This window comes from Chiloscyllium plagiosum, chromosome 6 (genome assembly GCF_004010195.1).
Source record: "Chiloscyllium plagiosum isolate BGI_BamShark_2017 chromosome 6, ASM401019v2, whole genome shotgun sequence".
Classification (NCBI taxonomy): domain Eukaryota; kingdom Metazoa; phylum Chordata; class Chondrichthyes; order Orectolobiformes; family Hemiscylliidae; genus Chiloscyllium; species Chiloscyllium plagiosum.
Window position 1 is genome coordinate 114,979,802 of NC_057715.1, and position 22,185 is coordinate 115,001,986.

At 44.8% G+C, this 22,185-nt stretch overlaps 1 protein-coding gene and 1 non-coding gene across 2 annotated transcripts in view; both read left to right on the top strand.

Moving 5' to 3' along the window:
• The window catches only part of mogat2 (monoacylglycerol O-acyltransferase 2), a 54,860-nt gene extending 37,935 nt beyond the window's left edge, over nucleotides 1-16,925 (top strand). Inside the window, exons 3-6 of the mRNA XM_043692485.1 lie at nucleotides 4,945-5,149; nucleotides 7,307-7,481; nucleotides 14,192-14,391; nucleotides 16,588-16,925. Coding sequence (XP_043548420.1) covers nucleotides 4,945-5,149; nucleotides 7,307-7,481; nucleotides 14,192-14,391; nucleotides 16,588-16,742 — 735 coding nt within the window. The 3' untranslated portion in view covers nucleotides 16,743-16,925. The remainder of the gene's footprint in view (nucleotides 1-4,944; nucleotides 5,150-7,306; nucleotides 7,482-14,191; nucleotides 14,392-16,587) is intronic.
• A 1,443-nt stretch (nucleotides 16,926-18,368) lies between these two features.
• trnai-uau lies at nucleotides 18,369-18,464 on the top strand. The gene is made up of 2 exons: nucleotides 18,369-18,406; nucleotides 18,429-18,464. It is a non-coding gene; the product is annotated as a tRNA-Ile (tRNA).
• Nucleotides 18,465-22,185: the final 3,721 nt, after the last annotated feature.

A 22,185-nucleotide genomic window follows, 5' to 3' on the forward strand; every position in this document is an offset into this window, starting at 1 on the left:
AGGCCCCCACCCCCACATTCCTGATGAAGGGCTTAGGCTTGAAATACCGACTGTCCTGCTCCTCGGATGCTGCCTGACCGGCTGTGCTTTTCCAGTGCCACACGTTTTGACTCTGGCCATGCCTGAGACCCCAATTTGAAAAGAGGATGAACTCTTATTTAAGAAATTTTTTTCATTGTTATTGTAACTCAAGATAGCACTGGATTGTCGAGACAAAACACTTTTCAATGTATCTTAAAGATATATGTGATAATAAATCATTCATTCATCTGGTTCACTTATGTCCTTTACGGAAGGAAATCTGCCATCCTTACCTGGTCTGGCTTACATGTGACTCCAGTCCTATAGCAAAGTGGTTGACTCATAACCGTCCAGTAAACTAGTTTAGCAAGCTACTCACTTTTATCATCACCTCCTCATGGCAGTCTAAGAATGGGTATTAAATTCCACATGAAAGCTAGACCATGGTGTGTTGGATCGGACTTTGTCATTCACACACAAAATAGGAGCAAACATTGACTATCAAACCTCTTCATTGGATCTCCATCACAGATCCTTCTCTGGATCTTCTCTATCACGCAACAGAATCGAGACTTCAAGTTTTGAATTCCACATCCCCATCTATTCTGCACCACTCTCAGTCCCCTGCCCAATCAATCTACCTCGGTGTTGAAAATATTCAACAGCTCCACTCCTGTCACTTTCTGAGGCAGAGGGCTCCAAGATCACACCAACCTCTGAGAGAAAAAAAAATCTCCTTGTCTCTGTTCTGAAAGGGAATTACTCAAAGTCTACTCCAGGGCAACCCGATGGCTCAGTGGTTCACACTTTTACCCCATGGGACCTGAGTTCAATTCCAGTCTCGGGAGACTGTATGGAGTTTGCATGTTCTCCCCATGACCGCGTGGAGTTACAGCTGGGTTCTTTGATTTCCTCCCAAAGTCCAGAGAAGTGCAGATTAGGTTTCTTTTCATTCATTAAGAGGATGTAAGCATTATTGTCTGGATCAGCATTTATTACCCGTCCCTAATTGCCCAGATGGCTGTTAAGTGTTAGCCACATTGCTGTGGGTCTGCAGATACATGTAGGCCAGACCAGGTAAGGATAGCAGTTTCCTTCCTTAAAGGACATTAGTGAAGCAGATGGGTTTTTCCCAACAATTGACAATGGATTCATAACCATCATTAGGCACTTAATTCAAACTTTTACTCAATTCCACCATCTGCTGTGGCAGGATTTGAATCTGAATCCCAGAACAAAACCATATTCAAAACCAAAATCACTCTACTCCTCTCCTCCTAACTCCTTCTGCTCCACCCCCAGTTCTACAACCGTGTTTATTTATTTATTGAACAATTAATCTGTTAAAGATTAATTTACGGCCTTTAAAACTGTAGCAGTGCACTCGATGTTCAAGGTCACTGTTCCACATGACCTTCACTTTTCAAATCACTTCCAAGATGTGCGTTTTGTTTATAAAAATAAATCTTTGGAAATTCTGACAGGATGGGATACAATTGACCATTTGTATGTTGTACATTTGGATGAGAATCCAGAGGCAGCATTTTTCACACGGTAACTGAAGAAGGCCATTCAGCCCCATGAATATATTCTGATATTCATCTCAGTCAAGATAGTTCTATTCACCTTGGCTCCATGACAAATCAGGTCAGAACTAGATCAGAAAGGAATTGCTGGCTGACTACTGGAATGAAGGGGTTTGTCTTATGAGGAAAGATGAACATTTTGGGCTTAGCCCATTAGAGTGAAGAATAATGACAGCTGATCTTATTGAGGCATATAAGATCGTGAAGAGGCTGGATAGTGTAGATGCGGAGAGGATCTCTCTCCTCATGGGAGAATCTATACTGAGGTGCTGAGGGGCTTCCCACTTTAGACAGAGATGAGAAGGTTTACCTCCTCCCTTGGACGATCATCAATCTGTGGGATTCTCTTCCACTGAGTGCACTGGAGACTGACTCATTGAACATATTCAAGGTTGAATTAAATAGATTTTTGAGCAATAATGAATTCTCAAGGATATGGGGGAACATCCGAGGAGCAGGAGAGTCAACGTTTCAGGCATAAGCCCTTCATCACAAATGAGCCTCATTTCTGATTGTTGAAGAAAACTCTCATACTCGGACCTTGCGAACTGATTAGTTTCTTACACGATATATCATGGGGAATTAACCGTCCTAACTGTGGCTTGATGTTATTCCAAAGTACATCAGGATACTACAGGATTATATAGAGGAAACAGCTAGGAGCTGACCGTTAATTACACAGTTTGGCATGCTTACAAGTTGGTTCTAAATTAGAGGTTAGTCATTAAGTTCAAAACTAAAGCACTATTATACATTCCACAAGTGGACAGATCAAGTGGTATCACCACCTGCTCTAGTTACACAGATTGCTAATACTAAGCAGAGATATCCCTAACTGGCTGAATGACCATGAAAAGGCAATAACTAGAGGAGGAAGGGGGATTAATTGGAAAGTCTATGTCAACTTGACTGGTTCTACAGCCTGCACTGATCATTCAGCAAAGGGAGGAGACACTATCTTGAGAAGGAAGATAAGGACAACCTTTCACATTACCTCAGAGTAAGGAATGCATAGCCAGCAAGTTCTGGCTGGGGACACAAAATGGAACTCTCAGCTGAATCAGGAAAATGGCTTCCAGGCAAATAATGTTAACTTTTCCCCAATACTGATGAAGGGCTTATGCCTGAAACGTCAACTCTTCTGCTCCTTGGTTGCTGCCTGATTGGCTGTGCTTTTCCAGCACATACTCTTCAAGTGATCTCCAGCATCTGCAGTCCTCACTTTCTCCTAGATATGGGGGAACAGGCAATAAGGTGGAGTTGAGGCCACAATCGCATCAAACATAATCATATTGAATTGTTTTCAATGACATCCCATCTCATTCTTCTAAACCTCAATGCCTATACCTCCAATCAATCCAATTTGTCAAGCCTGCCATGCCAGGAATCAATCTGGTGAATTCCCACTGCACTCCCTCGATGGCAGGATTTTTAAAATTCATTCACTGAATGTGGGTGTCAGCATTTATTGCCCATCCCTAAATACCCAAAGGACAGTAAAGAGATCTAGAGTCACATGTAGGCCAGACCAGGTAAGGATGGCAGCTTCCTTCCCTAAATGACATTATTGAACCAGATGGGTTTTCTCAACAGTTGGCAATAGATTCACATAGTCATCCTTAGACTCTTAATTCCACACTTGTGTTGAATTCAAATTCCATCACCTACCACGGAAGGATTTGCACCCAGGTCCCCAGAACATTATCTTTGTCTCTGGATTAACAGTCCGGTGATAATACCACCAGGCCATCACTTCATCTATAGTAGGTGGTTTCTTGGATAAGAAGAATAAAATTGCACACAATACTCTGCAGTGAAACAGTCTCGCTCCTAACCGCAAACTGGAGACAAAGGACTGACTAAGTGCAGAGACTGGGGAAACTGGGTTCATTCTCAAAAAGGCAGAAGTGGGTACTGCAGATGCTGCAGATTAGAGTCAAGATTAGAGAGGTGCTGGAAAAGCATGGCAGGTCAGGCAGCACCTGAGGAGCAGGAAAATCGATGCTTCGGGCATCTCTGGCACCACTCTAATCTTGATTCATTCTCAAAAAGGCCAAATGTTTATTTGATGGAAGTGTTCAAAATCATGATTTGGAAATGCTGTTGTTGGACTGGGGTGGGCAACATTAAAATCACACAACTCCAAGTTAGAGTCCAACAGGTTTATTTGGAAACACTAACTTTCGGCGCACCGCTCCTTCATCAGGTGGTTGTGACCTTATACTCCACAACCACCTGATGAAGGAGCGTCGCTCCGAAAGCTAGTGATTCCAAATAAACCTGTTGGACTATAACCTGGTGTTGTGTGATTTTCAACTTCAAAACAAAGAGTGGTTTTGATAGTGGTTTTTGATCGAGCAGTTTTGATTTTGAACACAAAGAAACTATTACCTTTGGCACAAGGGTCAGTGGTGGCAGTATTGGCTGGTCTTGTCTGTGCGATACACTCATCACAAATGAACTAATAAAAAATGTATACAGAGTAACAGTAATTGGCAAAAGTAGCTCAAGTGCAATTAGAGATGGACAATAAATACAGACCCAGTCAGTAAGACACACATTCCATTAATGAGCCTGTTTTTTTTAAAGCAATGGAAGAATAAGAAGGAAAAGCATTACACAGAATAATGATCTGACATTCATTTTCTGAAAGGGTGAGTGAAGCATTCATATTGTACTTGAATCATTAGCTCAGCTTCTTTCTCCACAAATGCTGCCAGAACTATTGAATTTCGCCAGTAATCTCTGCGTGAGTCTCTGGATATGTCTTTACTTATTCATTCACACAATGTGGGTGTTGTTGGCTGGGCTCATATTTAATAGCCACCCTTAGTTGCCCTTGAGAAGGTGACGGTGAGCTGCCTCCTTGAACTTGTTCAGTTCATGTGCTGTAGGTATGCCAGAAATTGCCTTAGGGAGGGAACCCAGTGACACTGAAGGAATGGCAATATATTTCCAAGTCAGGATGGTGAGTGGCTTGGATGGGAACTTGCAGGGGCTGGTGTTCTCATGTATCTGCTGCCCTTGTCCTTCTAGATGGAAGTGGTCATGGGTTTGGAAGATGCTGTCTGAGGATCTTTGGTGAATTTCCACAGTGCCACTTGCAGCTGGTACACAATGTTGCTATTGAGTGTTAGTGTTGAAGTGGATGTCTTACATATTGTCAATGTGTATGCGAAATATAGTCAAATAAGAAAAGCCCAAGTGACTGGGAGTAAACAGTGGCATGATGGGCTGAAAGGTCTCCTTCTCTGGTTCACAGATTCACTATTGGGAAACTCTCATGCTTCCATTCATCTGAAGACTGACAGTTTTTTACCACGATGTTCTCTTGCAGCTTATTAAGACTGCAGACCTGGATCCCAAGAAGAATTATATCTTTGGTTTCCATCCACATGGTGTATTGGTAGCTGGGGCCTTTGGAAACTTCTGCACTGAGGTGACAGGGTTCAGAGAAATGTACCCCGGGCTGAAGCCACATCTGCTGATGCTATCTCTCTGGTTCAGGATCCCGTTCTTCCGGGACTATATTATGAGTGGAGGTAGGTAACGTGCTTGGGAAGGCAATTGTGCTGTGATAATATGACTGCACTAGAAATCCGGATTCTGGGATCCCAACATGGCAGTGGGTGGAATTTGTATTGAATAAAATGTCTGAAAGACTAAAGCTAGTTTTGGGGGCAAGCGATGTTTGTACCAACTGATGGGACAAGTATTGCTACTGGGGAGGGAATGGGTTAGCAGTGAGGCCAGTAATCCAGAGACTCGTGTGATGCTCTGGGACATATGTACAAATGGCAGGTGATGGAATTTCAATTCAATGAGAATCTGGAATTAATGGGACAATTGTCTGGGGTTAAAAACTAATGCTTTTCAGGGAAGGAAATCTGCCTTCCTTACCTGGTCTAGCCTATATATGATCCCAGAAGAAAGTGAGGACTGCAGATGCTGGAGATCAGAGCTGAAAATGTGTTGCTGAAAAGCGCAGCAGGTCAGGCAGCATCCAAGGAGCAGGAGAATCAACGTTTCGGGCATGAGCCCTTCTTCAGGAATGAGGAAAGTGTGCCAAGCAGGCTAAGATAAAAGGTAGGGAGGAGGGACTTGGGGGAGGGGCGTTGGAAATGCGATAGGTAGAAGGAGGTTAAGGTGACTGGCGATGGAGGAGTCCAAGGAACTGCATGTCCTTGGTGGAGTGGGAGGGGGAGTTGAAGTGTTGAGCCACGGGGCGGTTGGGTTGGTTGGTCCGGGTGTCCCAGAGGTGTTCTCTGAAAAGTTCAGCAAGTAGACCCACAGCAATGTTCTTGACTCTTAACTGCCCTCTAGAATGGCTGAGCAAGCCGTGCTGTTGTACTCGAGTGCAACTAGAGATGGTCAATAAAAGCTGGCCTAGATAATGATGCTTACATCCTGTAAATGAACTTTAAAAACCTCACCAGGAGGTTTGATGAGGGGTTGGTTTAAACTTTGGTGAAATGAAGTGGAAAAGCTGCAAGGGAGACTCGAAGGTGGGAGAAACAAAGGTGAGTATCAAGTGTAACTTGAATGTGGAATAATATCAAAAAGACAATGTTAAGTTCACTCTACCTGAATGCACACAGCATTCACAACACAATGATCTAAAGGCACAAACAGGGCATGATCTAACTACCATTCCAGAAACATAATGTGGAGGTGCCGGTGTTGGACTGGGGTGTACAAAGTTAAAAATGACTCAACATCAGGTTATAGTCCAACAGGTTTATTTGAAAGTACAGGCTTTCAGAACGCTGCTTCTTCATCAGGTAGCTAGTGAGGCAGGATCATAAGAGGTGGAGTTGCACTGGTAATACAATGTGGGATTAGTACTTCAATAAGGGAGTAGTTCAGATTCGCCAATTTGCCCAGAGCCCCTCCCCTCCCCTGTTGCTGGCCTTCCCACATCGGCTGTGACCCCTGACAACCTCCACAAACTTCCCCCGGAAATATGTAGCGAAGACAGAGCAAGTGAGACCACAGAGGAATTTAACAGATATGAATTTTCACATTTGCTGGATGAGGAGTCAGTGTAGATCAGCAAGGTACATAGGCAATGGGAGAACAGATGATGTTGCAAGTAAGGATTTAAGAGCCAATGCTTTGACTGAACTCAAGATCACTATCATTTTATGATAAGTAGTATTCACACCAAAATGTGTACCAGCCATGCCTTCAATAGCAGCACCAAAACTGTGTCTTTCTATTTTCATGTACTTTTAATTATGGACTGAAGTGAGAGAAAAAAATTACAAAATGTGGAGATTAATATACAGCAAAGTGCTTGGATATTTTTAAGATGTAGATGGATAGATTCCTAGCAAGTGAAGGAATGAAAAAGTTACTGGGGATGTGCAGAAAATTGTAATCATAAGTTCAGCCATGATGCTACTGAATGACAGAACACACTAGGGTGTCTGATTGGTCTACTCTTGCTCCTAATTCATATGCTTATACACCCGCATACTTTAGGAAGTTCTCATGTCTGTAGAGCTTTGACATGTCTTGAAGGGTGCTACATTTGTGCATGTGATTTCTGATCTCTCTTGGTTAGTGTCAAGAGTGTGATGCTGGAAAAGCACAGTATGTCAGGCAGCATCCGAGGAGCAGGAGAATTGATGTTTCGGGCGTAGGCCCTTCATCAGGTTCATGGTTGGTTTCCACCACACATGCTTCCCATGTTCCAGGTCTGGTGTCATCAGCCAAGGAGAGCGCACGGTATTTACTGAAGAGGGCAGAAGGTGGCAATGTCGCTGTCATTGTCATTGGAGGTGCTCCAGAAGCTCTGGATGCTAGACCAGGAGCATTAACACTGCTGCTGAAGAACAGAAAAGGATTTGTCAAACTTGCTCTCCAGTACGGGTAAGTGATACACCTGGACAACATTAACCTCACCAGCACCAGGTCTGATTAACGAGTCACGATGTTAATTGTCTGGTTGATCTAGGAGAAAGACAGAGACATTGTGGTAATCTCACTGAGCTGGCAAACTAAAGGGACAGGCTAATGCTAGGGAAATTCTTTTATTCAGTTGTGGGACATGAGCTGTGGGCTGGCCAACATTTATTTTCTGCCCTTAGTTGCCCTGGTTGCTGCTTCAGGTCCTAGTGAAACTTAAATTCAATTGGCAAATAGAAAACCAAGGTTGGGTTTTACCAAAAATCAGCAAAATGTCAATTTTGGCTCAATTTCTCTCTGTGGACCTCTAATGAAATCTCACGTGATTCTCCCAAACTTGCGTCATTTGAAAGATGAAAAATAGGAGCAGGAGTAGGCCATTCGGTCCTTTGAGCCTGCTCCCCCATTCATAGTTGAACATCAAGCTCAACACCCTAATCTGACCTTCTCTACCTCCATATCCCTCGATCCCTTTAGCCACAAGAGCTATATCCACCTCCTTCCTGAACACACATAATGTTTTGGCCTGAACCAGTCTCTGTGGTAGTGAATTCCACAGGCTCACCACTCTCCTTATCTCACAGTGCCTCTATAATGCCCACTTCATCCCTCTATCCCTCTTGCCAGAGACAGACTTACTTGTCATTGCTGGGACTTCCGAGGATTCATGGCATAAAAAGCAGTCCTGCACCAGGTGAAATGTCATCGGTTCAGAGCTGCCAGGTCCAGTCCTTTTCCCTATAGAGTTGCCTGGTGATGTTGGACAGGGGAAAGGTGGCATCCCCATTTACTGACAGGGTCCTGGTGGAAGAGCTGATGGAGAGGAGGGATGGCTTGTTCCCTTGAGACCACCAGAGGGAGCTGAGACACCAGACCATGGTCAGGGTGACCTTTCCCCTCCACCCTCAGCTGCACGGGACTTCTCACTGAGGAGGGTGAACCTGTCTCTTTGCACTCAGCATCTCTGGGCCCTCTGTCCGCAAACTCCGCCTGGGCACCGGCACCCAAGCAAAACCTCCAAGGCCAATGGGTTCCAAGACAGGGCAGGCTCCCTCAAGACCAACTGCACACGCTGGGACTTAACAAAGACATAGTGGGAGGGACAGAGAGTAGAAGGTGGCCAGCTGAGGGCAGAGAGATGCCATGAGTGACACGTCCTTGTAAATGCTGCATCACGTTGGTTAAAATATGCTAGCCAGCTGTAAGAGGGTGTCATTCTAGCTGCAACTACAAGACTGAAGGTGCAGAATTTCATCATCCTTAGTGCTACACCATGTTTGATTGTCCCAAGGGGAGGGGTGAGCAACCCCTGTGGCACCCTGGAAGGTGACGGTTACTTTGATGAACAGGATCAATCCTTCCAGGCCTCAATGAACTGCTTGTGCATCACAGCCAATAGTGGGAAGAGTTGCTGCCATTGTTTGATGCGCAAAGAGTATTTGAGACCTTGCGTTGTACTCCAACAGTAGGTCAATGCCTCAGGTAGGCATGCAGCAGGGTTTGATGTCAGGTGCCCTTCACCTGGACTGTGTGGGTATCTGATGGATGCCCTATGAAGGGCCTCGCATTGAATGAATGTGGATCCCAGAGGGTGAAACACTTACACTGCCCATGCCAAGCCGGAGTGGAGCCATTTCCATCTCCACGGTGCACTGACCTGTCAACCCTGTTAGCTACCAGTGATGTCAGGGAGGTGATAGCCTAGTGGCATTATTATCATTAGACAATTAATCCAGAGACTCCGGTAATGTTCTGGAGACCCAGGTTCAATGGCAAATGGTGGAATTTGAATCCAACAAGAATCTGGAATTTAGAATCTGATGATGACCACCAATCCATTGTTGAATGTTGGAAAACCCCATCTGGTTCACTAATTCCTTTAGGGGAGGAAACTGTCGTCCTTACCTGGTCCGGCTGACATGTGACTCCAGACCCACAGCAAAGTGGTTGACTCTTAACTGCCCCCTGGGCAATAAATGCTGGCCTAGCCAGAGATGCCCTCAATCCATGAATGAATATCTTTTAAAAAAATGACATTCTGGGAGATGTAAGTTACTTCTGCCTTAGCAGGAGGTGAAATAGAAGTTTAATGAAAACTCTGGACTAGAGGGCTTGACTGACGGTAACAATTGTTACAAAAGCACTCTCATCGGGTTCACTGATGACACATCAGTCGATTCTCACCTGGTCTGGCCTATGTATGACTCCAGACCCACAGCATTGTACTTGATTCTTAACTGCCTTCTGGGTGATAAATTCTAGCCTAGCCAGAGATATTCACATTGTGTAAATGAATTTTATAAAATGTTCCCACCCAACCCAGTTACCAATCCAACTGTTCACTCCTCAATGTATCCACCATCCCAAGCATTCGACATGCCACACACAGTAACACATTGTATCCCAGCTGAAGGCAGTGTGGTACTGATGCATTTCCATTACCCCTTTCCTTTCCATGATCCTCTATCTCCCTGACCCCTCCTTACATGTTGTTCCTCTCTCTTCACAGATGTCACACCCTCTTCATCCTAGCATGCTGCCTTCAATGCCCACAATTGAGTTCCTCAACTTTCCATGTAGGAGTGGTCCCTTATAACACCCTCTCCCCAACCCTGACATTGACTGTTTGCAGTCAAAACCCCAGGACTGACCGTGGAGCAGCCCCTTGACTGACTTGGGCAAACAGTCCCTGACTGATCTCTGTACAACCTCCCCGACAAGCATAGCACAATCCCCAGACTGTTACCCTGGACTTACCGGGCTGACCAAGGCTCTATCGCCAGAGTGGAGTGATACAGGCCCTCTGACAATGACCACCCCCAAGTGACCGACTGACTGTGCCCAAACCCCCGGGCAGATATCAAATGCTGACCATGACTTCCAGTGCTGGATCTCTTGATTTGACTGAGGACCGATCCGTTTAGACTTCGAGGCAAGGCACTTTGTTTAAGTCACATAGAGTCATACTGTCATACAACATGGAAACAGACCCTTTGATCCAACTAGCCCATGCTGACCATGTTCCCAAACTAACAGTCCCACTTGCCTGCGTTTGGCCCATATCCCTCCAAACCTTTCTGATTCATGAACTTATCCAAATATATGTTAAACATTGTAACTGCACCTGCATCTACTGTTTCCTCTGGCAGTTCATTCCACATGTGATTTCTGCATTAAAAAGTTGCCCCCGAGTTATTTTTAAATCTTTCTTCTCTCATCTTAAAAATATGCCCTCTAGTTTTGTACTCCCACCCCCCCCCTCCCAGGGGAAAAACCTTTGCTATTTATTTTATCTATGCCCCACGTGATTTTATAAACCTCTCAAAGGTCACCCCTCAACCTCTGATGCTCAGCGAAAAATGTCCAAGCTGATCCAGCTTATCTTTACAACTCAAACCCTCCAGTCCTGCCAACATCCTGGTAAATCTTTTCTGAACGCTCTCCAATTTAATAATATCCTTCCGATAATAGGGTGTTCAGAACTGCACACAGTACTCATATAGTGTGTATAGTGCAGAGAGGTAAATATGTGATGCAGATATGAGATTGTCGCCATATTGGATAAAGGGGTCAGTTAGCTCAGTTGGGCTGGATGGCTGGCTTGTAAGATAGAGTGACACCAACAGCATGGATTCAGTCTCTGCACTGGCTGAGGTTACCATGAAGGACTCGCCCTCTCCCCTCACCTGAGGCATGGTGATCCTCTGGTTAAACCACCACCAGTTGTCTCTAATGAGGGAACAGCCATTTAGAATCAGAGAATCCATACAGTCCTGAAGTAGACCCATCGCGTCCATACTGACCCTTCGAAGAGCAACCCACCCAGATGCACCCACCTTACCTATCTCCTTAACTTGCATTTTCCATAGTTAATGCACCTAGCCTGCACTTCCCTAGATATATATAGGGAAATTTCTCATGGCCCATCCACCTAACCCGCAGACCTTTGGATTATGGGAAGAAACCAGAGCACCCAGAGGAATCACACACAGACACGGGGGGAATGTGCAAACTCCACACAGACAGTCGCTCGAGGGTGGAATCAAACCTAGGTGCCTGGTACTGTGAGGTAACAGTGCTAACCACTGACCAACCATGGTGCCCATGATGTGGTCTGGTAAGACTCAGGTGACTTTACCTTCTAGTGTAATACAGCGACATGTCCACCCATAGACTGCTGACATCCATGATGAACTACCCAGCTTTGTGTCTGCTGCTAAAGGGCAAGGCAAGGTAGAAATATCGTACACCCTTAAGGTGCAGCTGAGGAGGCAAAGTGCATAAAGGCAAAACGGGGATTCTGTGAGCATCCAAGTTGGTGCAGGGTGAATGAGCACCAAGAGAACGAGCGGTGAGTCCCTGAGATGTGGCCTGGTATAATCCATGAGCTGGGTCCCGTCCCTGGGCACAGGGTGTCTTGTACTGCATCCAAGATGCAGAGCCTTGTTGTGATTGGGTTGGAGATATACCAGTGAGGCTGGTACATTTCTAATGCTAATGTCCAATGGTCAGGACCTGGGCAGGCAGTCGCCCTGAGACATTGGTGACCAGTATCCAAGGCTCACAGAACACGTGGTGAGCTGAAGCCTACAAGTGCCCACTTTAGGGGGACCTGTTTGAGGTTTAGAAAGATCTGAGGGACATAGACAGGGTAGATAGGGAGAAGCAATTCCCCTTTGCAGCTGGATAAGCAGACACAGTGACAGATTTAGCATAAGGAATAGGAGATTTAGAGGGTTTTTGAGGTATTATCTTCAGAGCCAGAGGGTGGTGGGTATCTGGAACACACTGCCTGTAATGGTAGGAGAGACTGAAACCCTCAAATATTGAAGAATTATTTAGATGAACAGATGAACAGCATATAAGGCTATGGACCAAGCGCTGCAAGGGTGGGTTGCGCTTCGGCGGGTCGGTGTTGAATTGTTGGGCCGAAGGGCCTGTTTCCACACTGTAATGTAATCTAATCTAAAAAAATCTAAAAATGGGATTAGGACAGATGGATGTTTGATTGCATGATGGGCCAAATGACTTCCTTCTATGCTATAAAATTTCTATGGCCTTTTGACTTTGAATTGTCACTGGGGAATCTCATATCGTGAGGCAAGATCAAGTAATAGATAATGTCACCATAATCCTACCAGACCATAGGGCTGCTCCCTCATTAAAGAGAGAGAGAGAGAGAGAGAGATGACTGGTGGCAAATTAACCTGAGAGTCACCACACTCTAAGTGAGGGGAGAGGGTGAGAACCTCAGTTGATGCAGGAATTGAATCCACACTCAAATGAATGGATGAATCCAACAAAGGTGGGGGGGGGAGGTTGGGGGAACGGTGGACTCAACAGTTAGCACTGTTGCCTCACAGCACCAGGGATCCGGATTCAATTCCAGCCTTGGGCGACTGTCTGGGTGGAGTTTGCACATCCTGCCTGCGTCTATGCAGGTTTCCTCCCACAGACCAAAGGTGTGCAGGCTGGGCGGATTGGCCATGGGCAATGCAGGGTTAAAGGGAGGGGGTGGGTCTGGGTGGACTCAATAGGCTGGATGGCCTGCTCCCATACTATAGGGATTCTCTGATTCTTGGAATCATTAGCCAACTGAGCCAAACAACCCCATACAAGCATATGCAAGTACTTCTCCTGCCTCTTCCTAGCAAGGTTCTTGTCTCACTGTTCAAAGGTTGGTTGCTGAAGCAGTCTCTTTTCTCTTAACATCAGGAATCTCATTTCTGCCAATCCCACCTTACTTTCCCAACTGACTCGCCAAAAGTGGTCTGGCATTGGAAAGGTCCCACCTCTCACCTTAGTAATGATAACTGTGAAGCTGTGATCAATTGTTGTAAAAACCCATAAGGCTCTCTAATGTCCTTTAGACCATAAGGCATTGGAGTTGAAATTAAGCCATTCAACCCATCAAGTCTGCTTCAGCATTCGATCATGGCTGATAAGTTTCTCAACCCCATTCTCCCACTTTCTCCCCGTAACCCTTGATCCCCTTGACAATCAAGAACCTATCTATCTCAGTCTTTAATACACTTCATGACCTGGCCTCCTCAGCCTTTTGCAGCAATGAATTCCATAGATACCCCTCTCTCTGGCTGAAGAAGTTTCTCCTTATTTCCGTTCTAAAAGATCTTTCTTCTATTCTTTAGGGAAAGAATTTTGCAGTCCACGTTCCAATCAGCACTCTTTCCCATCTAGTATAAAAACATTGTCCCACCTTTACTCTGGTATTCTACTAAATGATCCTGATGAGAATGCATGGTGGCTCAGTGGTTAGCACTGCCGCCTCGCAGCACCAGGGACCCGGGTTTAATTCCAGCCTCGAGCGACTGTCAGCGTGAAGTTTGCACATTCTCCCCATGTCTGCGTGGGTTTCCTCCGGGTGCTCCGGTTTCTTCCCACAGTCCAAAGATGTGCAGGTTAGGTGTGATAGGTGCACGAGTAGGTGAATGGGTCTGGGTGGATTACTCTTCAGAGGGTCGGTGTGGACTTGTTGGGCCAAAGGGCCTGTTTCCGCACTGTAGGGAATCTAATCTAAGATGAGCAGCTTTGACAAAGTAGGTATTTTTCAGCAATTGTCAAGTTGTGCACTACCAAACAAAAATTAAACATTATAATCTGACTGAAAGATCCCTTTCAAAATTAAAAGCTTGTGTTTGATTTTTTTTCCCAAGGGCATCCCTAGTTCCAGTATTTTCCTTTGGTGAGAATGAGGTATTTGATCAGGTGAACAATCCAAAGGGTTCACTGCTAAGAAAGATCCAGGAACGTTTGCAGAAGGTGATGGGAATATCACTCCCCCTTTTCCATGCTCGTGGTGTATTCCAGTATAGCTTTGGCCTCTTACCATACAGGAAGCCCATTTACACGGTGGGTAAGTAACACAATCATATTTGAAAGCATGATTTGGAAGTGCCAGTGTTGGACTGGGGTGGACAAAGTTAAAAATCACACAACACCAGGTTATAGTCCAATAGGTTTATCTGGAAGCTAGCTTTCAGAGCGCTACTCCTTCATCAGGTGGTTGCGGCACCTGACACCCACCCAATGAAGGACCAGCGTTTCAAAAGCTAGTACTTCCAAATAAACCTGTTGGACTACCACCTGGTGTTGTGTGATTTTTACATTTGAAGGCATGTGCCACATGCTTGACCAAGATCATCTGCCAAAGTCAAGGTTTCTCAACGAGTAAATTCATTACCAATTCACTTCAGAAGACCAGAACGGGAGAATGACAGTGGGAAAAATACTCAAGAACTGACATTTCGTGGACAGATACAAAACATAATCAGAAAGGCTGGTGGACTGTTGATGTTAACCTCAAGGTGGAGGGGTAGAAGTTAAGTTCCAGCTGTACAAAGCTCCAATCAAAGTGGAATAACGTGTGTTCGGTTCTGGGCTTTTGGAGGTGGTACAGTTTAGACTCAACAAGATGGTACCCAGGATAAAAAAGGTTAAATTGCTGAGGACAGGTCTCATTGATGTGGCTAATACACCCGTAAGTTTAAAACATTGAGGGGTGATCGAATTGAAATATTTAAGATGACATATTTGAGAAATGTTAGATTGAGCAAAGACCTTCTGTCCCTCACCTTCTGTACATAACCATTCAATTGTGTTTGTGATGTCAATTTTAAAGTGACCCCCAGCAAACCTTCTTGAAGGAGTTACGCAGTAATGAATAGTAAAACCAAAAATGTAGCTATCCGACTGAGAGTCCAATGAGAGGAAATTTGTTGCAGTTACGTATTAAGGTCCACAAAATGTTTGGGAGCTGAAGGGAGTAATTCTAGAGATTTCTGAATGTAAGCAATGATGCAGCAAGGTGATGTTTGGACTCGGAGGACATGTTTACTTTCCAGGCAAATGCAAAGTCCCACTGGTAAGAGGATTCATAAGATCCTGGACCAGGACTAGGTCATTCTGCCCTTCCAGCCTGCTCCGCTAATTGATATGATCATGGTCGATCTCATCTCAACATCAACTTCCTCTTCCTGAATCGCTCTCCATAACCCTTTAACCTGTTACTAATTAACAATTTCTATCTCCTCCTTAAATATACTCAGAGTCCTGGTGTTTTGAGGTGTTTTAAACATTGCATTCTTCAGACATAGGTGTTAGCTTGCTTTCTGTTGCTGGATTTATTGTAGACTGACTCAAAGATTCAGAAGTTGTGGTTAAAATCCTTTAAAATTCAGAGGTACTTTGATCATGAGGTGAGGAAGTAGAGTGTTGAAACAATCTCTTGCATTGCTCGTGTCATGTGAACATGATAGAATTGGTCATTAGAGGCATCGTCACCCTTCTCTGACAGTACCAAGGGGACACAGTTGTACAATTCAAGCCAGGACATTCAGGGGTGACATCACAAAAAAGAGAGTGAAAATCTGAAACTCTGTTCTTGGAAAGGCTGTCAGAATGATATCGATGTATTTCTATTGGCAGATCCTCTGCTCCAAGAGGGTTCTGTTTCTAGATCTTAGAGTCTGACCTTAGGGTTCAGAACCAGAGGGCAAAACCTCAGAGTTGGGGGTGCTCATTTAAGACAGAGATTGAGGAGGAAGGTCTTCTCTATTTCAAAAAAAACTTGGTTGAGATGGTAAATGGTGAGCCTTAGATTATCGAGGATGTAGATGGGCGAATGGGCTGATCAGTGACAAAAGGAATTCAGTCCGGTTAAGTGTAACATGCTGCACTTGGGCAGGACCAGGCAAGGTGAACAGCACTGTGTAGACACGGTGGGCCAAATGGCCTTCTTCTGTGGACTGACAGCTGTGATGGGCTGCCTGAAGGGCTGGAGGAGGCAGTTCCTGTGGGGAGCCGGAGAAACATTGGAGGGGGACAAAAATATGACAAAAAGCTCATGGGGCAAGAGAACAAGGCAGCCGGGACAGTGCATGTCCTGAGACACAATTTGCATGTCCCTACCAAAAGAGTCAGAACAAGAACAGAGGGCTGAATGGCCTCCTTCTGTGCGACATTGTTCGACAATTCTTATGGTTCCATTTGACAAAACCATTTGTTTCACACTGTCAAGCAGCTAATAAGTAAATCTTCCTTTCACTTTCAGTCGGCAAACCCATAGACATGGAGAAGAAAGAAAATCCAACACAGCAGGAAATTGATGAAATTCATCAGAAATACATCGAGGAACTCATCAAACTCTTTGAGGAGCACAAAACAAAATATAAGCTGGCTGAGGATAAACACCTAACTTTTATCTGAGGTCCGTCTTCTTAACTGCACTCTTGATTTCACTTTCCATCTGCCATTCCATGTATATGAAGTGACTGACTAGGAGTTGGTGCTAGATGGAAGGAGTTGCTGAGCAGGATGCTCAGTGTTTCAGAGAACATATCAAAAGGCATCCAATTTGGACACTCAGTGAACAGAATAAAAATGATAGCCTGCGTGATATTGCTTTTCTCTTTGTTATTTTCCACTATACGCTGAGATCATGTTTAACAAGCTGTTACAGTACGACATATATAAACACAGTTGCCACTTCTCCTCAGTAACCATAGAAACACATAAATGGTCCAAAATTGGGATACCACTACATAGAAAGCTGGTTCCCTGAAACCAGGCCTCTGCCTTGAGTAGTGTGAGAGCACAAATTTTAAGATATTAAACAAAAACAAAATCAAATGCAGATGCTTGAAGTTAGAAACAAAAACAGAAATTACTGGAAATTCAGCAGGTCTGGCAGCATCTGTGGAGAGAGAAACAGAGTTAACGTTTTGGATCCAGTGACCCTTCTACAAAACCATTCAAAGAGTCAGAACTGAGGGAATGCTGCACTGTCAGTAAGCCAGTGCTGAGGGAGTGTTATACCATCGGACAGTCAGTGCTGATGGAGTGACACACTGTTGGAGGGTCAGTGCTGAGGGAGTGTTATACCAACAGACAGTCACTGCTGATGGAGTGACACACTATTGGAGGGTCAGTGCTGAGGGAGTGCTGCACTGTTTGAGTGTCAGTACTGAAGAAATGCCACACCGTCAGAGGGTCAATACAGAGGGACCACTGCGCTGTCAGACGTTCAGTGCTGAGGGAGTGCCGCACCATCGGAGGGTCAGTGCTGAGGGAGTGCCGCACTGTTGGAGGGTCAGTCCTGAGGGAGTGCCACACTGTCGGAGGGTCAGTGCTGAGGGAGTGCTGCAGTGCTGGAGGGTCAATGCTGAGGGAGAGCCGCACTATCGGAGGGTCAGTGCTGAGGGAGTGCTGCAGTGCTAGAGGGTCAATGCTGAGGGAGTGCCACACTGTCGGAGGGTCAGTGCTGAGGGAGTGCCCCACTGTCAGAGGGGTCAGTCCTGAGGGAGTGCCGCACTGATGGAGGCTTCAGCCGAAGATTGTTCACCCTCGGACTTTAGCTCAAGTCCTTTTAACCTGGCAACCTCCTTGTAAATCTTTTCTTAACACATTTAGATCGGAAGGTTTGAGAGGGATATAGGACAAATGCTGGCATACAGACGAGGTTAGATTAGGATATCTGCTCGGCATGGATGGATTGGACTGAAGGGTATGTTTCTATTTGTCTATGATGCCAAAACTCAGAGCAAGATCAACTTCTGGAACTTGGTGCCGAAGATAAGATCAGTAATTGAGGCTAACAGAGAATGAGATTATAAGGTTTCTCCTGACTAAAGACCTCAATGGCTCAGAGAACAATCGAAGAAAATATTGAAAATACATTTTCCAATATCAATCCAGTTTAGCATTGCGTAATGAAGCAAATTCCTCAAATAAGTGAGGAACCACATGTGAATACAACCTGAAAATCTTACATCACAGTCAATTTGTCAACCGCTGAGGTATAAGACGTGATATTGGGAGCAGTGTATCTGTGCGGCTCCAGTGGCGCAATCGGTCAGCGCGCGGTACTTATATGTCAGTGTCCTGGCGTGCGCAATGCCGAGGTTGTGAGTTCGAGCCTCACCTGGAGCAGTTTTATCTGCTCATGGCCAAAGCGTCTATTGGAAATTTCCAGTTTCTCTGCTTTGACAAATGTCTCGGCAGGAGAAAGTGAGGTCTGCAGATGCTGGAGATCAAAGTTGAAACTTTATTGCTGGAACAGCACAGCAGGTCAGGCAGCATCCAGGGAACAGGAGATTCGACGTTTCGGGCACAGGCCCTTCTTCAGGAATTTTTTGACGTTTCGGGCACAGGCCCTTCAATGTCTCGGCAATCAATCAACGTATCCTGGAAATATTTGAAATCTGAAGAGATATCTGGGGAGGAACATGAGCAGGTGATCTTGTTCAGTTCAAAAATGCTTCGAATCAGCGGCCTGCTTGATTTAAATTGCCGGCAAGCCATGTTTAGTTGGTATTTCTTTATTCAACTGGCTACAAACTCACACAGGTCGATGTAGTAATCAAAAAGGAATTAGATTTATCTCATTGAACTGTGTGAATGTTATATTCGGCTTTGCTTGGAACATTTGTCTGATTAAAATAAAGAACTGCTGAGAAGAAGAGGATCAAAATGCAAAAATACAGAACCTTGTTTGTGGGTTTCTTGGGCGGAGATCAGAGTGTTCCAAATGGACCTAGCATCATCTGAGTAAAGTAGGGTAAAGTAGGAAGTGCGTCTCCGGGAGATGGTTCACTTCAGACTCACGGGGGTCTAACGTTTCAAAACTCTCAGCTTTTTTCATACTCAATCTGAAGTGTTCAATAATCTTCTTCACACGTGAAGTCAAAGAAATTCGAAATTGTTCCCCAACCACCGCAAGTGGCTTTCTCTGACTGTTAAATTCCCTCCTGAGTGCTGAGGGAGCGCCGCACTGTCAGAGGGGTCAGTGCTGAGGGAGCGCCGCACTGTCAGAGGGTCAATGTTCAGTGACGCAGCCTCCAATACTTTGTGCAGTAGAAAATTTCACAGGTTCTAAGAGAAGAATCAAAGAATTGGAGAATTTAGGAATACTAAAAATGTACGTGTGGAATTGAAGGAAATCAGTATTAGTAAATAAATGGTGCTGGGGTAATTAATGGGGTTAAAGGCTAATAAATCCCCAGGGCCTGATAATTTATATCCCAGAATACAAAAGGAAGTGGCCTTGGAGATACTAGATGCATTGATGGTCATCCTTCCAAAATTCAATAAATGCTGTAGCCAATCTTACAGTTTGGAGGGTGGCAAATATAAAGCCACTGTTTCAAAAAGGGAGGAAGAGAAATAAAAAGACAGAACATTACAGACCTGTTAACCTAACATCGGTATTGGGGAACAAAGCTAAAGTCTATTGTAAAAGAAGTGACAATAGAACATTTGGAATGCGATAATGGGATTCGTCAAACCCAAAATGGATTTAAGAAGGCAATTCATGCTTAATAAAACAACTAGAGCTTTATTTGATTTTGATTTGATTTATTGTAATTACGTGTACCTAAATACAGTGAAGAGTTTTGTTCTGTGAGCAGTACAGATAGATCATAGCAAACAAGGTTATACAGATTATTGTTGAAAAGTGTGATGCTGGAAAGGCACAGCAGGTCATGTAGCATCTGAAGATTAGGAGAGTCAACATTTCGGGCATAAGCCCTTCCGGTGCTTAGACAGAGCAAGGCATGCAAAGTTACAACCGCACAGGAGGTGCACAAAGCAGGGTAAACACTAAAATTATTAGTAATTTTTACAGATGGAGAACTTAGTTTTAAAAGTGTGGGTGTAAGTAGTAGAATAGATAAGGTAGAACTATTGGATGCAGTGTACTTGGATTTTCAGAAGATTTTTAATAAGCTCCCTCATATGAGGTTAGTGGGCAAAGTTAAAGCACATGGGATAAGGGGTATTATAGAGTCATAGAGATGTACAGCATGGATTCAGACCCTTCGGTCCAATCCCGTCCATGCCGACCAGATATCCCAACGCAATCTAGTCCCACCTGCCAGCACCCGGCCCAGATCCCTCCAAACTCTTCCTATTCATACACCCAACCAAAAGCCTCTTAAATGTCGCAATTGTACCAGCCTCCACCACTTCCTCTGGCAGCTCATTCCATACACGTACCACCCTCTGTGTGAAAACGTTGCCTCTTAGGTTCTTTTAATATCTTTCCCCTCTCACCCTAAACCTATACCCTCTAGTTCTGGACTCCCCGACAACAGGCAAAAGACTTTGTCTATTTATCCCATGCCCCTCATAATTTTGTAAAACTCTATAAGGGCACCCCTCAGCCTCCGACGCTCTAGGGAAAACAGCCCCAGCCTGTTCAGCCTCTCCCTATAGCTCAAATACTCAACCCTGGCAACATCCTTGTACATCTTTTCTGAACCCTTTCAAGTTTCACAATATCTTTCCGATAGGAAGGAGACCAGAACTGCACACAATATTCCAACAGTGGCCTAACCAATGTCCTGTACAGCCGCAATATGACATCTTAACTCCTGTACTCAATACTCTGACCAATAAAGGAAAGCATACCAAACGCCTTCTTCACTATCCTATCTACCTGCAACTCCACTTTCAAGGAGCTATGAACCTGCACTCCAAGGTCTCTTTGTTCAGCAACACTCCCTAGGACCTTACCATTAAGTGTATAGGTCCTGCTAAGATTTGCTTTCCCAAAATGCAGCACCTCGCATTTATCTGAATTAAACACCATCTGCCACTTCTTAGCCCATTGGACCATCTGGTCCAGATCCTGTTATAATCTGAGGTAACCCTCTTCGCTGTCCACTACACCTCCAATTTTGGTGTCATCTGCAAACTTACTAATTGTACCTCTTATACTCGCATCCAAATCATTTATGTAAATGACAAAAAGTTGTGGACCCAGCACCGATCCTTGTGGCACTCCACTGGTCACAGACCTCCGGTCTGAAAAACAACCCTCCACCACCACCCTCTGTCTTCTACCTTTGAGCTAGCTCTGTGTCCAAATGGCTAGTTCTCCGAGTATTCCATGAGATCTAACCTTGCTCATCAGTCTCCCGTGGGGTACCTTGTCGAAAACCTTACTGAAGTCCATATAGATCACATCTACTGCTCTGCCCTCATCAATCTTCTTTGTTACTTCTTCAAAAAACTCAATCAAGTTTGTGAGACATGATTTCCCACGCACAAAGCCATGTTGACTATCCCGAATCAGTCCTTGCCTTTCCAAATACATGTACATCCTATCCCTCAGGATTCCCTCCAACACCTTGCCCACCACCGACGTCAGGCTCACCGGTCCATAATTCCCTGGCTTGTCCTGACCACCATTCTTAAACAGTGGCACCACATTTGCCAATCTCCAGTCTTCCGGCACCTCACCTGTGACTATTATATTGACATGGATTGAGAAATGGTTAACAGACAAGAAACTGGGCATGGGATTAAATGGATTTGTTTGAGTACCAGGCTCAGGCTATTGGGATACAACATGAATCAGTGCTAGGACCCCATCTATTTGTGATATGTATAAATAACCTGGACAAGGCAACCACGTTCAACATTTGCAGTACAACATGCCTAGCTGTGCAGTTATACAAATTACTGCAGATGCTGGAATCTGTACTGAAAACAACAATTGCTGGAGATCACAGACGGTCATGCAGCATCCGTGGAGAGAGAGCAAGCTAATGTTTCAAGTCCAGATGACTCATCATCAGAGCTGGAGTCATCTAGACTCAAAATACTAGCTTGCTCTCTCTCGCTCCATGGATACTGCCTGACCCAC